Source organism: Rhinopithecus roxellana, chromosome 9 (assembly GCF_007565055.1).
Source record: "Rhinopithecus roxellana isolate Shanxi Qingling chromosome 9, ASM756505v1, whole genome shotgun sequence".
Lineage (NCBI taxonomy): Eukaryota > Metazoa > Chordata > Mammalia > Primates > Cercopithecidae > Rhinopithecus > Rhinopithecus roxellana.
The window spans coordinates 129,069,644-129,092,318 of NC_044557.1; the positions used below are offsets into that span (position 1 = coordinate 129,069,644).

The following is a 22,675-nucleotide window of genomic DNA, read 5'->3' on the forward strand; positions in this document are numbered from 1 at the left end:
ATCTCATATCCAAAGATATTTTTTAGCGACTCAAAAAGATACTTTTCTGAGAAAACTTCAGCCAAAAAGAGAATAAACCAAGATAAAGAAGGGAAGCACACATAAAATTTTCCGTTAAGTTTTAAACTGTGCTGGATGCAGTGAAGTAGCAGGATTAACACTGCAAAGTAACAGAAAAAGTAAAGTTTAAGGCAAATTACTTTATACGCATAATTGCACATTAAAACAATTTGGATGTCTACCTGGGACACAGTTAGTTCTCTTCCTCAATATCCATTCTCACTTCTTCTTAACAACAGAACTTTGATTTTATCAGTATAGCAATGCATCCCAGTCAAGACTACATTTCAGTCTTGCCTGCAAAAGGGGTTGGCATATGACCACATTCCAGCCAACGGAATTAGACAGGAATATTGGATAGACGTCTGGTAAGGCTGTCAAAGGGAGATGGCTCAGCTGGGAGGCACACACATTTTGGAAGAAAAGCCAGGCAAGCCTAACAGAAAGATGGGAACCTGCTTTCTTAAAGACACTATGGAATGGCATCCCAGCCCTGACTGCCTACTTCTGAACTAGGCAAGACAGAAAAAGGCAATTCTATCGATTGTAAGTCATTGGTTTTTTTCTTTCTTTGTTATATGCAGCCGAAACTAATCTTAACTGATATAGATGGACAAAGGACGTAAAATTAAGGGAGGCAATAGTTGATAACATTACAAGCTGCATTCAGTAAGTCATCATCAATAATATGAAAAGGCACTGAAACTTGCTCCCAATCAAAAGTAACTTAAAGAAGAGATCCAGTTTTTCAAGCTTCCGACTGAAAAAGGCTACAGGCTAATGCCATTCAGTTTTCCAAGTATGGAGAAAGGGGCATTCTCATAAACAATTGATGACAATAAAATGGCCCAAATCTTTTGAAGGATAATTTGACTATATCTATCAATAAGCCAGGGGTAGTGGCACACACCTGTACTCCTAGCTACTTGAGAGGGTGAGGCAGAAGTACTTGAGCCCAGGAGTGCAAGTCCTGCCTGGGCAAGACAGTGAGACTCTCTATATCTTTAAAAAATCAAATTCTGCATGTATGAATATTATTGAAATACATGAAGTACTCAGAAATATAAGGATTCACATAGGCGCATGCAGGGGTTTTAAAAGTAAAAAGTCGGGGTGGGAAGCTGGAAAGACTTATGTCCAGAGAAAGGAAAATGGCTTAATAAAAAAATAAGAACCAAACTAAATGGTTAAAAAAAGAATAAAAACTGCAGCACGATTTCTAATAAAGAAAAAGTGGGAAAAAATATCCACCAATAGGTGAGTCAATATCAAAGCTGCAGACTACTTAAAACATCTTAAAAAAAATAGGTCTACAACAACTAAGCTGCAAAAAAACCTCCAGGATACTCCTAAGTAAGAAAACAAAGTGGGTAATAATACATATGTCATCATCTAATTTAGGTAAAACAGAAAATTACACCTCCACACAGAAAACAAACCTGTATCTTTTTCATGTATACACAGATATCTGAAACAGATCTGGAAAAACACATCAACTTAAAATACAGGTTACCCCCAGGTAGAAGAGTATCATTAGGTGGGTATCAAGATGAACTTTTACTATTAGCTACTTTGTTAAATGTTTTATTAAAATGTGCTGAATTACACTTCAGTAATTAAAAATTTTAAAGATAAAAGAAATAATGAAAAACAAACTGATTCATTAGATACATTTAATCTAAAGCAAATTCCTTCAAAAGGCACTATTCATGGCCGGGCACGGTGGCTCATGCCTGTAATCCCAGCCGTCTGGGAGCCTGAGGCGGGTGGATCACCTGAGGTTATGAGTTTAAGATCAGCCTGGCCAACATGGCGAAACCCCATCTCTACTAAAAATACAAAAAAACAAAAAAAAATTAGCCAGGAGTGGTGGTCGGCACCCGTAATCCCAGCTACTCGGAGGGCTGAGGCAGTAGAATCACTTGAACTCAGGAGGTTGCAGTGAGCCCAGATCACGCCACTGCACTCCAGCCTGGGTGACAAATGCAAAACTCCATCTCAGAAAAAAAAAAAAAAAAAGATTCATTTTTTTTAAAGAAACAAAGAAAAAATTCCAAAGGTAATAGAAATTACAAACGAGCTACAACAAACAGGATTTTAAACTTGAAGAATACTATACATCCAACACACACTTCAAAAATCTTAATGATGCATAACATTTTCTGGAAAACAAAGCGAGTCATGACATAGGTCAAAATTTGTTGCTACCAGGAAACATGAAAATATATCGGCCGGGCGCGGTGGCTCAAGCCTGTAATCCCAGCACTTTGGGAGGCCGAGCGGCCGGATCACGAGGTCAGGAGATCGAGACCATCCTGGCTAACACGGTGAAACCCCGTCTCTACTAAAAATACAAAAAGTAGCCGGGCGAGGTGGCGGCGCCTGTAGTCCCAGCTACTTGGGAGGCTGAGGCAGGAAAATGGCGTAAACCCGGGAGGCGGAGCTTGCAGTGAGCTGAGATCCGGCCACTGCACTCCAGCCTGGGTGACAGAGCAAGACTCCGCCTCAAAAAAAAAAAAAAAAAAAAAAAAAAAAAAATATATATATATATATATCTAGGCAAAGAAAAAAAAAGCTTTCCACCATAATTTAATCACCTATTTGCATAATTTTCATTTTACAAATTGTAATTACTTACAGGTGGGGGAAAGATTTTCCCTTTTCTCCTTCATCTCTTGTAATCTCTTCTCCATTGCGCTGTGGTGACTACTATTAATTTTAATTATAGGACTATATGTTAATGAACCATTAGATTCAAATAAGAGAATAGGTACATCACCATCTGAAAACAAACAAAAAATCCACTTTAAGATCAAAATGCGCCTTCATACTTCAATATGACTCCTTTTAAGGAACAACCCCCAACACCCCGTTTTCCTTCTTCCCTTTCAACATCATTACCTACTTCTGCTAATATTCTACCCCCACCACCTCCACAGGCAGTGACGCTGCTGCTACAGCTGCTGGCTCACATCTGCTGAGCAACTGCCCTCACCAAGTACTGTGCTAAGAACAATATATGCATTAGTGCATCCAACATCAAACCCAAACCCCAACTAGTAACCCCACTTAAAAGCAAAGACTGAGACACAGAAGGCAAAAGTTGCAAAGCTGGAATGCAATTTGGTTTCTGTTTCTTGTCCCAGCTTTCGGAAACTGCCCCCATGAACCATCGCTCCTACCCTCAACACACACTCACAGACTCAGACATGAACCTGACTGCATTAAGTGGGATCAGCATGGTCCCAGAACCATGAAATTATGAGCTCGTTTTGTGTGGGTGCAGTTGTGTTTTTTTTCTAGAAGGCTACCTTGCATAAGCTCAAGGAGCCCTTCAGTACTTTCATACTCACTCCCAACAAAAAAATACCAAGAATCATTTAATATCTTCTCCTTTGCAACTCTTAAGCCTGAATAATCCTGACTGTAGTTCTGACAATATACAAATGTACATTAGTTGAATCATTAATACTTCATATGTATGGTTTTTAATTACGATACATATTTGGTCTAAGAAGAAAATTTTGTATCTATCATTACCATGTTGTCAAAATATTTTCAAATACACTGTCACTGACATAGGAAAGAAGGCCAAAGTGACAAAAGTATAAAGAACTATAGGAAAATGTGTAATATTGATATGAGGCTAGGAGAGGCCAGATCATAAAGGACCTAGTAAATTGGAGAATATGTTAAATACAGGATTTTATCCTGAATATTTTTCCTTGGGATGATACCAAGAAATTTTAAACCAGGAAGGGGATGTCCTTCTTATTTAAGGTTTTCATCATTGTGACTGCAGCACAGAGACGAACTGTAAGGACAGAGTGGAGGGCAGGGTAAGGAGTGGCTCCCGTGGTGCAGGAGGGATGATCCAGGCATCAGGGGAGAGAGCAGGGAAGGAGAAAACAGAAGTCAAACAACTAGTTCAGAAGCAGGGCCATGGTCTTGATGGGAGTTAGTGTCAGGAAGGACGAGATGTCAAGGACGATTGCGTGTTTCTGGCTTGAGCTTCAATGAAGACCAGACAGTTGGTGTGAAGGAAGGACGGACACACACCAGGAGAGGCAGCGGGAGGGCTGAGCATGAAATAAATGATGCAGGCCATGTTTCTGGAAAGTTATGTGGCAGCACTACGTAGGCTAACTGCTCTACCCAATTCTGTCGCATTATCATCACGGATTTAAAATAAATCTTGGTCGGGTGTGGTGGCTCACGCCTGTAATCCCAGCACTTTGGGAGGCTGAGGCAGGCAGATCACAAGGTCAAGAGTTTGAGATCATCCTGGCCAACATGGTGAAACCCCATTTCTACTAAAAATAAAAAAATTAGCTGGGTGTGGTGGTGCACGCCTGTAGTCCCAGCTACTTGGGAGGCTGAGGCAGGAAAATCGCTTGAACTGAGATCACACCACTGTACTTCAGCCTGGTGACACAGCACGACTCCGTCTCAAAAAAATAAATAAATAAAATAAAATAAATCATGACAATTCTATTTGAATAATTTCAAAACACAGAATAGAGAATTTGTGACATAGTAACAGATTAAAACAAAGAAAACAAAAACTAGAGGAATTAATGCTTTCTATTTCTAGTGACCATAATTGCTTATCTGTAGCAATGGTGTGTCAGAATTAGGAGGAAATACTGAATTTAGAGGACAGTGAAAAAGGCAAAAGAGAAATACCAAAAACATACAAAGTATCTTAATGTTTCATAATATTCTTTTTTGTTGTTGTTTTTTTGAGACGGAGTCTTGCTCTGTCACCCAGGATGGAGAGCAGTGGTGCAACCCCGGCTCACTGCAAGCTCCGCCTTCTGGGTTCACACCATTCTCCTGCCTCAGCCTCCCGAGTAGCTGGGACTACAGGTGCCCGCCACCACGCTCAGCTAATTTTTTGTATTTTTAGTAGAGACAGGGTCTCACCGTGTTAGCCAGGATGGTCTCGATCTCCTGACCTCCTGATCCACCCGCCTCAGCGTCCCAAAGTGCTGGGATTACAGATGTGAGCCACCGTGCCCAGCCCATAATATTCTTATATATAAGAATATTACTTAAGAATATATACATAAGAATACATATATTTTTTCTAAGACATCTTGTTATAACACATAATATTCTAAAATATTTTTCCAAATCACTAAAAGAATGTATCATCTAAGATTTGCCTATTCTGGGTAACAAAACAAATTTTTACCAATTAGGTAAAAATACAAAGTTATATATAAAGAAGAAATAAATAGGTATTTATTTCAATAAGGCTTATTAGCCAAAGTTTGCTTTTCTTCTGAAATCATTCCTGAAAATAAAAAGTTCGACCACCTTGATGAATGGTTAAGACTGTGGTCGATTAGCTCAGCTGCATGGCTCTATTCTGGCTCCCAGTCAAGTCTCCCTGCAGGCTCCTGACATTTTGTCTTCTCCTTCCTAGAGTAAAGCTACGACAGTCTCCATCAGCTCTCTCATCCTGAACACCACCAGTCATCATGCAAATTAAACAAGGTGTATGGACACAAATGCAAAGAACTGTATTGTATTTCTTAGCTTACCTAGACTTGTTTTTTGCCTTTGCAGCTCTTTAGCCATTTTCTCAAATTTCTTCTGAAATCTCTTATCATTTTCTGGTGTTTTAAAATTAAAATCTTTGGGCTGCATACATTTGCGCTGTGCAAAAAGAACACAAAAATTAATGCTGTATTGCAACTGCTTAAGACAGGAGAAAAAGCCGTTTCGCATACATTTCTGATACCTTTTATAACATCAATAATAAAAACTTCTGAAAGAGGTGTTTCTTGCACTGTATGTGAATTGGCAATATTTATTTCTTTTTGTGCAAGTATAAAGAAAATGGACAGAATTTAAAAGACTGTATAAAAGGCTCTGTATTATGCTTTGTGAGACATTGTCATGATCCTAGTATTCTTAGTTTCCATGAAAGTTTTTAGCCAGTCTCTTTCGATTTTTTGCTATTGTTACCACCAAACCAGCCCAATCTAGTTCAACTTTGTGTATCAAAATGGTGAACTGTTTAATTGCCCTGGCCCCAGAGGTGGCAAGTTATGTCACTTGCGCATGCCCAGGTGAACCAAGCATGTAACCACAGGTGGAACCTAAGCATTTAGACCAAGGAACGGGGGCCAAATTAAGGAGTAAACACCTGATGGCATAATCTAGGATCCAATCAGATTGAGCCCTAGCATCACCTTGGGACACAACCCAGTCAGATGACACCTCCCAGCATCACCTCGCTGCAAGATCCAATCAGATCACACTTCGTTTTCTCTGCCTATGAAACTGCCTGAGCCCCCACCTCAGGGAGGCAGATTTGAGCATTTCCTTCTGTCTCCCTGCCAGGCAACTTGCAATAAAGCCTTTCTTTTCTCAAGAGCAAGTGGCATGATCTTGGACTCTATGTGGGTTGGGCAGCAAGCCCATTGCCTGCTTGGTAGCACTATTCTCACATCGTTCTTCCTGCAAGACCATGACGCAGTAAGAAAACAATTTTTATTTTATAATTACCAAAGAAAAGAACCATTATTATTCTTGCCCTACTATCATTAAATCCCAGGAGCTCCAATCAGCCAGTAAAACCCCAAAACTATAACTACACTTACAAACACATGAAACCCCAGGTTGATATCCACGGGAAGGTCTTGGGTTAACTCTACTCTTACCATCTTCAGAGAGGGGAAATGTTTCCTTTGAAACACACCTCACAGTCCCAGCCTTACCCACATTCTCTTCTTGGAACTGCCCATTGACTTCTCATCTTTAGCCCGGCCATCAGCACAAATACACATACTGAACTTCACAACGATTTTACCTACTAACACTTTTATGCCTGACTTCTTTCTTACAGGACCCCAGGGAAATTTATGTCATCTGTCTAGGTTCCTTGGTTTTCAGCTTGAAGCTGCCAGCCCAAACGCGCTTACATAAGGAGCTAGCTACCCATGTAAAAGCTAACTTCTTTTGCTTCAGCCTTACAGAAAGAACTTCTTTTAGCTATTTAAGGCTAATGCCTATACTGAGATCTTGCTCTGTTAGTTATTCACTCATTTATTGACAAAAAACATGACTATATGTCTTGCAACCTAGAAAGATCCTTGTATGCTGGTAAGGAATGACAGAAGATAAACATAATAAATAAGTAAATTGTATGTGTCTTGGGAGGTTCATTTCAACAGGCTTGGAACCGGCCTGCACTGCTCTCACTAAAGTACCTGCACTACACAAAATGTACTAATTAGGCAGTGGTGCTTTATAGCCACAGGTCCGGGAAGTTTGGGGACAACTGTGCCGGCCTGTCAACATTGTTTATGATTGGTGAGACGATGGATTTGCCTGGAGGCTCCGCCAGTGGGGCTGGTTCATATAGGCTCAGGGCCAGCAGTATACAAGAAGATGCTCCACCTTGTGCTCCCTGGTTCTCAGGTACTGTGCAGATTGGACACATTGTTATTTTGGGGTCCTGTGAATCTTCTCTAGCAACTGTATTCCATCAAACTGCCCACATTACTACAGTGTGTTAGGAGGAGCCAGTCAGCATTGCAGATGAAAAGAGACTCGCATAGTTGGCACAAGTGGGAAGGAATTGCTGGTACAAACAGGGGTGGCAGGATAGGTCTCACAGAGAAAGTAACATCTGCACAAAGCCATAGGGAGGCTGGAAAACGGGTCATGTGTATGGATTTTGGGGGAAGAATGTTCTAGACAGAGGGAACAGATAATGCAATGCCTCTGAAACAGAAACACGATTGGCATGCTTGAGGAACAGCAAGCTGGGCAGGCAGGCAGCAGGCAGCAGGCAGGCAGCAGGCAGGCAGCAGGCAGGCAGCAGGGTGAGGCAGAGGGTGAGGGGGGAGACAGATGCACAGAACCTCCTCAAAGACCCAAAAGAATAAGGCCTCAAGTCAGGTTTAATTTGCAATTACATTTGGAAAAGAGAAGGAAAGGGAAGGTTTTTAGACATGAAAATTAAAGTGGTAAAGTGTATGAGCAGTCATTAATGCTTCAGGTTAGGAAAAATTAAAAAGATTAGTAATATCCAATACTAGTCAGAGTATCAAGAAATAGGTTTTTGTTTTGTTTTGTTTTGGTTTGGTTTTTTTGAGAAAGAGCCTTGCTGTCGCCCAGGCTGGAGTGCAGTGGTGCGATCTGGGCTCACTGCAACCTCCACCTCCTGGGTTCAAGCGAGTCTCCTGCCTCAGCCTCCTGAGTAGCTGGGATTACAGGTGTGCACCACCAGGTCTGGCTAATTTTTGTATTTTTAGTAGAGACGGGGTTTTGCCATGTTGGCCAGGCTGGTCTCGAACTCGTGGCCTCAACTGATTTGCCAGCCTCGGCCTCCTGAAGTGCTGGGACTACAGGTGTGAGCCACTGTATCTGGCCAAGAAATAGGTCATCTTGTACATGATTGGTGGAACTGTTAAAATCAAAATGTGTATGTATTCTGACCCAGTAATTTTATCTCTAGATATCTGACTTGGAGAAATAAACTCAAATATGTGGCATAAGTAATATACTTAGCAAAAACTGACAGTGACTAAAAGTACATGAATACCGGAAAAACACAGTCACAATGTATAATGCAATACAGAAAACTGAGTAGAGTCAAAGCTGCTGACACGAAATGGTCAAAACTATATTGTTAACTGGGGAAAAGAAGACAACTCACCAGACGATACACGTAAGATAGCAGAGCCCCTTCATGTCAAGCATGCATGTGTGTGTACATGTGTGTAATGTACTGAAGAAATGCCACCCAGGATACTCATCAAATTGAAAGCTGCTTACTTTGAGGGAGGGCAATCAAAGAGATGTCTGTGTTTACTAAATGTTTTACAATGAAAATATGCATGTACTACTGATGTGTTTTTACAATAAACACTTGATTTTAGCATGTCACAGGGAGTCCAGAGACTGCTGAACACTTTTTCACTTATAATCAGGTAAGACTGAAGGAAGTTCATCCATCACTGCATGGGCAAACTATGGCCTGTCTGAGATGAAATGTAGTGGGGAAATATCATTTACTGTTTTCAGGAAATGTGAAGTCCACAGTTATTTCTCCTCTAGTCTAAAGGAAATGTAAAGTTCAGTTTGGAGACAGTCATCAAATCCTCCCTCTAACAGAGACTCTCATGTGAAAACAAACTGGCTGTGATGTTTCAGAGTAAACTCTCCTCAGATAAAGAAATCACAATTAGAAATAGAAAGCTGAAAAGGTTGTGGTTAAAATGTGAATTCGATCTCAAACGAAAGCAATATCTTTAACTCTACAGTTTGCCCTCTGTATCTGCAAGTTCCAGATCTATGGATTCAACCAGTCAGGACTGGAAATATTCAAAAGACAAAAAAAATTAACACAAATTAAAAAAAATACAGTATAACAACTATTTACAAAGCAATCACATTGTATTAGGTATTTTAAGTAATACAGAGATTACTTAAAGTACATGGGAGGAGCCAGGTGCAGTGGCTCACGCCTGTAATCCCAATTGGGAGGCTGAGGCGGGAGAATCACTTGGGGCCAGGAGTTTGAGACTAGCTTGGGGAACACAGAAAGACCCCATCTCTACAAACAATTTTTTCTTCAGTATACAAGAGGATCTGTGTAGGTTACATGCAAATACTATGGCATTTTATATAGAGGACTGGAGCATCAGTGGATTTTGGTATCTGTGGGGGTCCTGGAACTGATCCTCTGTGGATACTGAAGGACAACTGTATTTGTACAGCAGATTTTCCTCATAAATGACTTTGCACACTTGGATGTACGTCCATCAGACTTTTGAGATTCTTCTTGCTAAACAGAATGCAGGTATTTTGACTATAGATATAACACATTTCATTCTGAAGTAATTACCAAAGCACCTAAACGTTTGCTTGTCTCTTGGCACCTTTTAGTTTTCCCATGGCCAACCACAGTCTCTTCCACTTCCTACAAACGCTATCAAAGAAGTCATAGGATAAAACAATCTCTGTAATTCACACAAAAAAAACGCTATGTGAAATGAATAATATCATCAATAGCATACTTAAGACAACTCTTGAACATATTTCTAGAAGTTTTATTTTCTAAAAATAAAAAATAAAAATGAATAAATTCCTAATTGCCATTATCTACATTGAAATCATGTACTTACTTTTTTTTTAATTAGGCTTGGTAAGTGTTCATTCGTATTAGCTGCAGGGAACAACGATTCATCAATGTGTGCTCCAGCTGTCCTGCATCTGTGTAATTAAATTAAGGTAGTCTAATGAGTATTTGTTTCTATTATACATTGACACAGCACTAAATCTGCACATGTATTAGCAATTTAAGAAATCCATACCTAGGTCATTTTAACAGACTTTAAAAAAATAAATACAATAGCAAATACAAAAGTCAGTATAAATCAAACTTCCCAAAATCATCTCTATCCGGTGTGTAAGTATAAGAGAAGCAAGAGGCAGGTAAAGGAAGTACAATTTTATGCAACAATTTTTGACTTGTAGCATACTTCAAAATTATTAGTGCACAGACTCATAAAGGTATAAGTAAATGCTATCAAATGGATCATTTAATAGTAAACAAGCCATAACACAGACAATTTAGAGGTAGAAGGGATGTAAAGAAATTGAAGTCAGAGGACATCTCTTTCCTCCAAAATTAGGTTGTCCTTTTTGTTTTTGTTTTTCTGTCCAGACACCACCACCATCAGCCCCAAGGCCTGGGTGTGCAACCAATGCTCCGCATTGCCAAGCCTCCTCCTCCTGCCCTGTGGACAGACCTGCCATTTCTCCTGTCCACCTTCGTATCTCTGGATTCCTGTGACCCTTATCCCTTCTTAGCATTTTGTCACTCAAGTCTAAATAATTATGATTTTCTAAATGATCTCCTGCCCTACTGTTTGTTTCTCCTCTACTAATTCACTCACACATTATGGAAATATTAACCTTAAATTTCTCCCCAACCCAGATAAAAACCTTCTGTCACTCCCATGTTTACAGCATATTCTCACTCATTTGCTGTTTAAGTGTTTTTATAATAAGGCCTCTATTCACCTCTCCAACTATCCCTCACAGGCCTATCACTGTTCAACATCTAACACACAGATATTTGAAAAAATAAAGTATACTGCAATAAAAAAAACACATATCCATATTGATATAGAAATTTCTACAAAATATATTAGGAATGAAGGAAGTTTCAGAAATACGTGCCTCTATATAGTACAGTATGGTCTATGCAGTGTGGTAAGTAACACTAGGGTAGTGAATCTCATCCTGGTGTCCCTGACCCCCTTCTGAGGGTGTGCAAAGTCAATACTATCTTTATAACAACACTAACACGTGACTTTCTTTTCCTGTCTCACGTTATCTCCTCAGTATACGATGCAGTGGAGTTTTCAGAAGCAAAATGACATGTGCTATACACTGAATGCAGAGGCAGATATGGGAAGGCAACTGTCTTCTAATAAGCCAGGCATCAGAGAAATCTGCAAAAATGTACAAGTTTAAAAAAGAATACAGTGTAGTAATTGTAACCAGAGAAGTACAACCAGCAGAAAAGCAGCAAAAAGTTGCAAAATGAGTATGGTTCAGAGAAAGCTTCAGGTCAGAGATGATTACTAGACTCAACTCTGACAAGGAGGCAGATGTGAGAGGGCACAGATCTTCCATCTGGAAGCAGAGCACAGACTCAAGCACAGTGCAGCAAAGAGCGTGACATTTTTGGGAAAACATACGCCATTTGTATGACTGAGTGAATGAATGCAAGTTAGGAGACCAGCAACAAAAAAAGAATTCATGTGATTCCAAGGGTTGTACTTTCTAAGCTAATGAGCTTGGACCCCGTCCTGTGGGCGCTGGGGTATGAGGACAGGTGTGAGGGACGGGTCGTGGGCAGGTCACCGGTCCAGGACGAGGAGGCCAGTCAGGGACTACTGCAATAACTGAGGCAGGAGACGCTCAAGATTCAGTAAAGGCAGTTGGGGACTAAGATGGGGAGGGGGAATTCTTAACTGAATAATATTTAGACAATAAAAATGGAAGGTTTTTGACCTCTGGTTAAATCTGGTGGACTGAGCACATGCTTTTCTCTTGACCCCCAAAACCCCAATAAAATGATAGTAAAGGAAAACAAAAAGACATAAACCAACAAAAATAAAGAGTAGATAAGAGCTGTCTGGGGAACAGTAATCAAACAAATAAAAAAAAATTAAAAAGTAAAGGGAAACCCAAGCCTGGCAGCTGGGGTGGGAGAGGAGTCCATTTGGAGCTCAGAACCTGGAGCTCAGAACCGCTCGAGGGCAGGAGGCACAGGTGAAGCCAGAGCACTCAGGGGTGGGGCAGGGGGCAGAGGATAGCAGGCAAAGGGCAGAGGGTGGAGGGTGGAAGGCTGAAAAGAGGCAGCAACTCTCCTTGCCCGTGCCCACTCACTGCCACCCAGTGCCCAATGGGGGCACTGGGACCATGTTCAGGTAACTGGAGCCTGAGAAGCTCTGGACTCAAAGGACACCAGGCCAAGTTCAGGGAAAACAAAAAGCTTTCCATGAAAGGAAATATATTCATGGTTCACTCTGAGATTCAGCCTAACACACAACTTCCACAGTCATAATGATGTAAACATAAACTACTGATTTAACCAAAATGTATCATGTACACTGCAATCAAGAATGGAAACAGCCTGCACATGAATGTGTCCATGCAAACAGCAGATGCGCGCATGTGGGAGTGGGATGCCCTGGGAGGGGCTGATTAAAAACGAAATTCTCACTTCCCTATCAGAAAGTCACTAGATAATATCTGAAACTGAAAAACCAAAACAGCAATACAGCCACAGTATTTAGAAATATGGAGGTCACTGAACAGGTTATCTGCAGAAGCAGCCACATGTGTGAAAGGAGCTGCCTCTGGGGAACAGGAATTCAGGGTGAAAAGGGTCAAGAAAGGGACCGTTGTTTTTCATGATAAGCCTTGTACTACTGGTTCTTCGTGAGTGTGTGTGTGTGTGTGCGCGCATGTGTGCATACAATGGAACATGATTCCACCATAAAAAGAAATGCAATTCTAATACAGATGACGTGATGAACCTTGAAAACATTATGCTAAGAGAAAGAAGCCAGACATGAAGGTCGTATATTATATGATTCCGCTTATGTGAAATGTCCAGAAAAGGAAAATCCACAGAGAAGGAAAATCCACAGAGAAAGAAAGTAGACTAGTAGCTGCCTTGGCTGGCGGGAGAATGGGGAATAGGGCTAAGGGGTACAAGGTTTCATTTTGAGGTGATGAAAATGTTTTAAAATTGTGGTGACAGTTGCACAACTCTGTGAATACAGTCATATGCCGCATAACAACCTTTTGGTCAATGAGAGACCACATACACAACAGTGATCACATAAGATTATAATGGAGCTGAAAAATTCCGATCGCCTAGTGACATACTGATGTTCCTAACCCCGTGTAGGCCCAGGCTAATGTGTGGCTTTGTGTCCTAGTTTTTTTTTTTTTAAGTTTAAAAGTAAAAATTAAAATTAAAAAATAGAAAAAGCTGATAAAGCTGTAAGGTATTTTTATACTGCTGTACAATGTATTTTAAGGTGTTATTACAAAAGAGTCAAAAAATTTAAAAAGTTACAGTTTATCATGTAAAAAAGCTATAGTAAGGCCAAATTAAAAAAAAAAATACAGCATAGGCAAGGTGCGGTGGCTCACAACTGTAATCCCAACACTTTGGGAGGCCGAGGCGGGAGGTCAGGAGTTCAAGGCCATCCTGGCTAACATGGTGAAACCCCTTCTCTACTAAAAATGCAAAAATTAGCCAGGTGTGGTGGCACGCGCCTATAATCCCAGCTACTCAGGAGGATGAGTCAGGAGAATCGCTTGAACCTGGGAGGTGGAGGCTGCAGTGACCCAAGATCGCGCCACTGCACTCCAGCCTGGGCAACAGAGCGAGACTCCATTTCAAAAAAAAAATACAGTATAATAACTATTTACATAGTACTCATATTAGGTATTATAAATAACCTAGGGGTTGTTTTTTCCCCTCCCACCACACGTAACAGAGAGATAGGTTACATACTTATGGGAGGAGCCAGGTGCAATAGCTCCTGTGTACAATCCCAACATTTTGGGAGGCAGAGGGAGGAGGACTGTTTGAGGTCAGGAGTTGGAGACTAGCTGGGGCAATGTAGCAAGACTGCCATCTCTACAAAAATAAATAAATAAATAAATAAATAAACAAACAAACAAATAATTAGCCAGTCATAGTGGCACACACCTGTAGTCCCAGCTCCTCAGGAAGCTGAGGCAGAAGGATTGCTTGAGCCTAGGAGGTTGAGGCTACAGTGAGCCATAATTGTGCCACTGCACTCCAGCCTGGGAGACACAAAGCAAGACCTTGTCTCTAAAAAAAGTTATAGTATCAGTTAATACAGTTGCTCCAAAAAATATACATCCAGTGTAACCTAAGTGTATGACATGTATAAAGTCCATAGTAGTGTACAGTAGTAATGCCCTAGGCCTTCACATTCGCTCACCACTCACTCAAGGACCCAACCACAGCAATTTCCAGTCTAGCAAGCTCCATCCATAGTAAATGCCCTATATAGGTGTACCATATTTTATCTTTTATGCCATATTTTTACTGTACCTTTTCTATGTTTAAATATTTCAGAGACACAAATACTTACCACTGTCTTACAACTGCATATGCCATAGAGGTTTGTGCCTAGGAGCAATAGGTTGTGCCACAGAGCCTAGGTGTGCAGTAGCTATGTCATGCAGGTGTGTGTAAACACACACTATGATGTCTGCACAACAACAAAATCACCTACCTATTCATTTCTCAGAAGGCATCCCTGTCGTTAAGCAATACCTAACTGTATATTTAAAACCAATGAATTGTACACTTTAATTGGGCAAATTGTGTAGCATGCGAATCAGATCTTTAAAACAATGTTGGGGCCGGGCGCGGTGGCTCAAGCCTGTAATCCCAGCACTTTGGGAGGCTGAGACGGGCAAATCATGAGGTCAGGAGATCGAGACCATCCTGGCTAACACGGTGAAACCCTGTCTCTACTAAAAAATACAAAAAACTAGCCGGGCGAGGTGGCGGGTGCCTGTAGTCCCAGCTACTCGGGAGGCTGAGGCAGGAGAATGGCGGGAACCTGGGAGGCGGAGCTTGCAGTGAGCTGAGATCCGGCCACTGCACTCCAGCCTGGGGCGACAGAGCGAGACTCTGTCTCAAAAAAAAAAAAAAAAAAAAAAAAAAAAAAGTTGGAAAAAAAAAACGAGACACCACTACACATCCGCTCGAATGGCTAAAATTCAAAAGATGGATAAATTACAAGTATTGGTGAAGACGTGGAGCGAATGGAACCCTCACACTGCTGGTGGGAATATACAGTGCCATAACCGCCTTGGAAAAGTTTGGGTAATGACCCAAGAGAAATGAAAGCATACAAAGACACAAACGTAAATGTCCATTGTAACTTTATTCATAACAACCTAAAATGGAAAACGAGCCCAATTTCCATCAACTGGTGGCACCGTGCTACATGCCTGCAATAGAATACTACTCAGCTATAAAAGAAAATGAAACCACTGCTATACACAACATGGACAAATAGCAAAAACATCACCTTCGGTGAAAGAAGTCTGGCACAAAATAGTACACACTGGATGAGTCCACTGATCTGAAGCCACAGAACTGGTAACACTAATCTTTAATGACAGAAACCAAATCTGTGGCTGCCCTGGGGTGGGAGGAGGGGGCAGGGAGGCCGACAGCAAATGAACATGAGGGAGATTTAGGGGTGATGAAAATGCTCTATATTTTGGTTGTGGTGGTGACACAGGTATACACATTTGCCAAAACTCCGTGAATGTACACTTAAAATGGGTCCATTTTATTTTATGTAAATGTTTTTATAAAGCTGATTTTAAAAAACAAACCAACTATCTGAGCCTACAATAATGGGGTGAGCAGAATGCTGTATCCAATAAAAGTGATGGGAAAGGGAGGCAGGGTGGAAGAGAACGAGGAAGGAAATGTTTTTGAGGTGTGCTTCTTTTTAAAAAGTCCCCTTAATTACCAATTTTAAGCACGAGAAGTTTTTAGCAGCTTCTTCTTAAGCAAAATGTCACCGATTTACCACTATTGTGAGTAAGGGAACAGCAAAAGGGGGCTGGCTGAGATGCATCTGGATGAAAGACGTGGAGGAGACCTTAGATAACCGTGTTATCAAATACACAGTATTAAAATCACCACCATCATCAGAGCAAAGGTCAGCCAGTTCATGAGAAGCCTCAAACCAACCATGCTGGAAAATCTACTACCATTGCCTCCTATTGCACAACACAGACAACCGAGGAGTACAGAAGACCATTTGCCAAAGTTTACAAAAACCAGTAAGTATCCTTTAAGTTAGCAGTTTAAGGAAGGGCTTGATTCAACCCAGTAAAATGTGTGCCTGGCATAGGTTACACAGTTGTGGGACGTGTGTTCTGTTGCCTTTGAGGTAAGCTTCCCAACTGCATATCCTTTAGAGTGATAAGATGTAAGGTGCACCGAGATGCTCTCCCTGAATTTCATCCACCTGGGTGTAACTAGCATCACTCACTATGAAGAAGTAAGTGGCACTTACTGCGGGTAATGCCATTCTGCATGCCAACAGCTATGCTTTAGCACATGTGGTAACACACTAAAGCTGCTACACTGAAACCCACGTTTACCAGGGGTCCAACCAAAATCTACTGAACAAACAAAAAACCTTCCAATTAGATTTCTATTTTTCTTCAGAAATGTAAAATGATAACATTATCCTACCATCTAGTGGTCAAAACGAAAAGTGTTTCAAGAGATGCCTCTAAACAGAGAACCAACTATTTGACTTGCTGCTGCCTCAGAGCCAGCAGAAATCAAAGCAGCAACATTCTCCCCGGGAAGCTCTGCTCTGATGAGCTTGTTCTCCCCAGAGAGCCAATTCACTCCAGCACTTCCCACAGCACACCTGCTAGGTGGGCCAGGAACCACCGACTCCCATTCTACCCTTAGGACAACCCCTTGTCTTCACCTGGGCCAATCCTGCAGCCTTTTTACTACTCTGGTGCCAAACTGCCCAGCACCAGTATCTTATTCTCTAGGCCCAGTCAATAAGTCAATTCAGGAAAAGTACATTAATCTTTTATGTAGACGGCACTGTGTTAGTGAAGCAAAAAAGTGAATCATATCTTTTTGAAGATTCCAGCCACCAAGCACACAATCCTTCATGCGTATCCCTGCCACACAAGGAAGAAAACAGAAGACTCAGAGAAGTCTGCACAATAGTGCTCTGCCGGCAGAGAGAACACTTCTGTGGTCCAGCACTGGAACAACAGTAGCAAGTTAACTCAGGAGCTGCTGGAGGAACCTAGAGCCCAGCAGTTGAGTAATTCGCCCAGTCCTAAATGGCTCATCCACTGTTACACACTGATGTGACATGAGAAGGACACATCAGACCGTCCCAAACTGAGGGACGTTCCTATCACTGGTCAGTGACCTTCAACAGTGTCAAAGTCACAGAAGCCAGTGAAAGACTAAGGAATGGCTGCAGGGTGAGAAGGCTGAGGAGGTGAGAAGTGGAGCTGGCCGCCGGTAGGATAGGAATGGAGTCTGAGGATTCTGGGAGGAAAGGAGCTGTGGTAAGCCCCTCATGTCGGCTTGTGTTGTGCTTATGTGGGAATATATCCTTGTTTCTAGCAAACACTAAATGCAGGGGGTGATGGCGTTCAGTCAGCAACCAACTCTCAGCCTAGCAAGGACAAAGCCTGTGAACCATATTCCCAACCTAGCTGTTAGTTTGCAATTGTTTAAAAATGATAAACTTTCGTCAACAGAACTTAGAGTGGGGGCCAAGCTGACCTTTATTTCACCTTTATTTATTCTTTCTTTAAGGTAAAAATTTCTATGTCCAAAGGAAATGTCAGAATTTTATCAATTGTCATCTGATCTTAAAATGAACACTCCCAGAAGGAACCCAACAGAATGGGATTCTAGTGACACCTAGTGACCTTACGAAGTTAATGTTCACATTTTCAGTGGAAACCATGAACTACTGCATTGGAAAGGCAGGCAGGCAGTTCACCAAGAAAGAACAGACGTGACATAAAACATGCAGGTCAGTTTGGCTCTTATCTCCATGTTCTGTTGAAGAAAATTCAAGCTCACTAAAAATCAGAGAAATGCAAATAAAAACAGTATTATTTTTCTTCTACTAATTAGAAAACATTAAAAGAACTGATAACTCACAATATAAGCAAAGGTATTGGGAAACAGGTATTCTTTGATAATTCCAGAAAGAATGGAAACCAGTACACTTCTTCCAGAAGGTAATTTGGCAGCATCTATCATATTTAAATATGTAAACTCTCTGAACTGAATAGCCCACTTTTGGGATTTAAATCTATGGAAAGATTTATCATCTGCAAAAAGGTAATATATACAGAAGCTCAATGCTCTAATATTTCTAATTAAAAATAAAGAACTAAGAAATGAAAAACTTCAATCATCAATAGGACACTGGTTACAAAAATTACTGGACAGCTACTACAAAAGATTCTTACATATATAAAGTGGGACATATCTGCATGTACAGACAGGAAAAGAATGTCCTGTAATAAAAAGTTAACTAAAGAAGTATATAGGGTGGGCGCAGTGGCTCATGCCTGTAATCCCAGCACTTTGGGAGGCCGAGGCGGGCAGATCACGAGGTCAGGAGATCGAGGCCATCCTGGCTAACCCAGTGGAAACCCGTCTCTACTAAAAACAAAAAATTAGCCGGGCGTGGTGGCGGTGCCTGTAGTCCCAGCTACTCGGGAGGCTGAGGCAGGAGAATGGTGTGAACTCGGGAGGCAGAGCTTGCAGTGAGCCGAGATTGCACCACTGCGCTCCAGCCTGGGCGACAGAGCAAGACTCCGTCAGAAAGGAAGAAAGAAAAAGAAAGAAAGAAAGAAAAAGAAAGAAAGAAAGAAAAAGAAAGAGAGAGAGAGCGAAAGAGAGAAAGAGAGAAAGAAAGAAAGAGAAAGAAAGAAGGAAAGAAAGAAAGAAGGAAGGAAAGAAGGAAAGAAAGGAAGGAAGTAAAGGAAGGAAGTAAAGAAGGAAGGAAGGAAGGAAAGAAAGAAAGAGAGAGAGAAAAAGAAAGAAAGAAAGAAAGAAAGAAAGAAAGAAAGAAAGAAAGAAAGAAAGAAAGAAAGAAAGAAAGAAAGAAAAGAAAAGAAAAAAAAATATATATATATAAATTAGCCAGGCATGGTGGTGCATATCTATAGCCCCAGCTACTCGGGAGGCTGAGGCAGGAGAATTGCTTAAATCCAGGAGGCGGAGGTTGCAGTGAGCCAAGATCATGCCACTGCACTCCAGTCTGGGCAAGAGAGTGAGACTCAGTCTCCAGGGGAAAAAAAAAAAGGTTTGTTTTTGTATAATGAAGTTACAAGTATTACGGAGTCTGCATGAGCCCCTTGAGAAAGAGGCTGGGGTTGGTGGCAGAAATAGAGAGAGAAAGGGGATAAAGAATGACAGGAGGGAGAGTCAGGGGCTGGGCCAGCAAAGCAGAGCAAGAATCCCTAACTCTCAGAAGAAAACACTATCAGTGATATCAGTGATCACCCCCAATGCAGGATTAGCCGAGAGGCCCTATTTAGTTACAGAAATGCCTACTATTTTAATTTTTGCCCATGCATCTCTATTTACTTCAAGCTTCTAGTAAAGGTCTCTGTTTCTGCACTCTCCCCTCCACATTTCTATTCAACTTTTAAAATGCAGTTTTTTTCAAGTCATTTTCCCCATGATATTTTCTCTAGTATCTCTATGCCACTTAACTAAATTTGCCTTTGTTCATAATTTGTTAGAACAAATATTTACTGAGCATCTACTATGAGCCAGATGTATGTTAGATGCTTACTGGAAACACAACCATAAATAAGACAGACGTGTAGCTGCTCTTAGAGTCTACATTACAATAGAAAGACCAAATGCATGATTAGATACACAGACAGATAAAGCAGTCAAATGAGCAAAATAAGTTTTAATAGCACACACAGGAAAAAAGGAGTTGAGATAGAGAATAACAAAGAGGGCTTGAACTGTGAACTGGGGACAGAGGAAGCTCTTCTGATAAAGTGACCTTGCAATGCAACATGTATAAAGGAGCTGACTACAAAACTCGGTTTAGAATCAGGAAGACGGGGCAGAGTTCTCAGCACAGGCCAAGAACTAAAGGCAGAAAAGAGTGTGGCCTTGGGGACCTGGAAGCCCAGAGCATTTGGAAGATGCAAACAAGGGAGAGGGGAGCAGCTGACATTGGAAGGGAAGGGGAACATCATGCAGCACACTGGACCTGGGTCAGCAAACTTCTGCAAAGGGGCAAGTAGTGAATGTCTGAGGCTTCGTGGGCCATAAGGTCTCTGCCACAGGATCGAAATCTACAGGTGTAGTACAGAGGCAGCCACTGACTACATCGTCAGATGAACATGGCTGTGTTCCAATAAAACGTTATTTATGGATACTAAAATTGAATTTTATATAATGTAAATATCATGAAATAGTAAACATTTGAATTTTTCTTCTTGTAACTTAAAAACCATTCTTAGCTCATGGGCCATTAAAAAATAAACAGGATGGCAGGGTGGATTTGGCCGGGGGATGACAGTTTGCCATTCCCTACTATAGACCACTGAATTCTAAGCCATTTTATCAGAAGGATAAAGTTGATTTACGTGTTAAAGTGTTGCAAGTAGTTAAGCCCTGCAGGAGAGGGCTCTACCACCCACCAGGAATGTCGGGTGATAGCTCAACAATGATCGCATTGCTCTCTAAAAGTGATAAATTGGTAGCCAGAGCCAGGGAGAGGCCATTTCCTGACAGTCCACACCTGTTGCACCAAAGTGTTAATTGAATGCAGATACCAGGAAGAGGCCATTTCCTGGGCATGCACATTAAGAGACAAAATGGTGGAGAAAAGGGAAGAAAACCTCAGATGGGCACCCATTACCACTTCCTAAACAAACTGCCTGCGCTCAATTCCCACACTGTGCATGCGGGCAGCCCACTCTAAGGGAAGAACTGTGGGAAAGGGTGAGCCTATACATTCCAGGATCAAGGTTAAACATCAAATTTGACCTCCGTGCCTGCTTGGGACTCTTCCAAGTGTACTTTCCTTTCGTTCTGTTCTGAAGCCTTTTAAACAAACTTCTGCTCCTGCTCTGACACTTGCTTTGGTCTCTTCTTCTGCCTTATGCCCCTCCGTGGAATTATTTCTTCTGAGGAGGTAACAACCAAAGTTGCTGCAAACCCATACGGATTTGCTGCCAGTAACTTGGATACCTTCCACTGGTAACAAAAGGGGTTACATTTACTGATGTATAAGAAGCAAAATGAAACAGACAGGCAGGAGGCTGCTACAGTAACTGAAGCAAGACAGGATCGTTGTCTGGACTGTGAGTAACAGCAGAGATAAAGATCTATGAGCGATCTATTTTGAGATAAAAATCAATAAGCCATTTCAATGGACTCCATAAGAGGAGGAGGTAGAGAAAACAATGATGGCTGCCTGATACTGAGTGTTCCCCCATTCCCTCCCCCAAAAAAAAGCAGAAAAAAAAAAAAAGAAACTTAAATAAAAGACACATATGACCTACATTCTCACCGATATGGAGATAACAGCACAAATTCAGATGACCTATAAGTAGAAAAATAATCCAAATTCCAACACAGCTGCAAGTCTATGGATGCAGAAAGTCGGGGAGAATAAGCTTACGACTCCATAAAAAGTAGCACAGCCTGGAGGACTTACATGAAGCACAGGTAACAAAGTCTCAGAAAGAGGACGCCCAGCACAACTGCCACAATGCAGAACCCATGCAGCTCACAGTACCCGCTCCAGGGAAGGGGCCTGAAATGGAGCAAGACTAGGACAGGCAGGCTCTGAAAAGCATCAGTTCTGGGGGGAGTAGCAGCCCTTGAACCAACGGCAGTGAAAAAAAGAAGAAACTAACAGAAAAACATTGAAGGATCCTACGGAAACAAAAGGCAAACGAGATACACGAGCCCCTCTCTTCTCCCTCCATCACAAGCATCACCTATAAAAGAAACTACGAAAGACAGCAGAACTGACAGAAGAGGATGCCCTGGCCACACACCCAGCCTATACAATGAATGGAAATAGAAAAGACTACATCCATCTAAAAAATCTATTTTAAAAAAACAAAGAAAAAGCAAATCATTTCAGCTGAGGAAAACCCATTACACACCCTAAAATAAAAGCAAACACAAAACTGAAGACTATAACAAAACCCTTGAACTTGAATCAAATATTGTCAGCTGATTGCAGTAGCTCACACCAGGAATCCCAGCACTTTGAGAGGCTGGAGTGAGTGGATCACTTGAGCCCAGCCTGGGCTACATAGTGAGATCCCATCTCTATAAAAAAAATTCTTTAAGGCCGGGCGTGGTGGCTCACGCCTATAATCCCAGCACTTTGGGAGGCCAAGGCAGGTGGATCATGAGGTCAGGAGATCAAGACCATCCCAGCTAACACAGTAAAACCCCATCTCTACTAAAAATACAAAAAAAAAAAAAAAAAATTAG

The 22,675-nt window shown here is 41.4% G+C and overlaps 1 protein-coding gene across 2 annotated transcripts in view; it reads right to left on the minus strand.

The window, feature by feature from the left end:
- The window catches only part of MCPH1 (microcephalin 1), a 240,709-nt gene that overhangs the window by 205,089 nt on the left and 12,945 nt on the right, over positions 1-22,675 (minus strand). For both annotated transcript variants that reach the window (XM_010381383.2, XM_030937575.1), the window contains exons 4-6: positions 10,209-10,296; positions 5,610-5,724; positions 2,699-2,842 (exon numbers count right to left, since the gene is read on the minus strand). In XM_010381383.2, the coding sequence (XP_010379685.2) occupies positions 2,699-2,842; positions 5,610-5,724; positions 10,209-10,296 (347 nt within the window). The remainder of the gene's footprint in view (positions 1-2,698; positions 2,843-5,609; positions 5,725-10,208; positions 10,297-22,675) is intronic.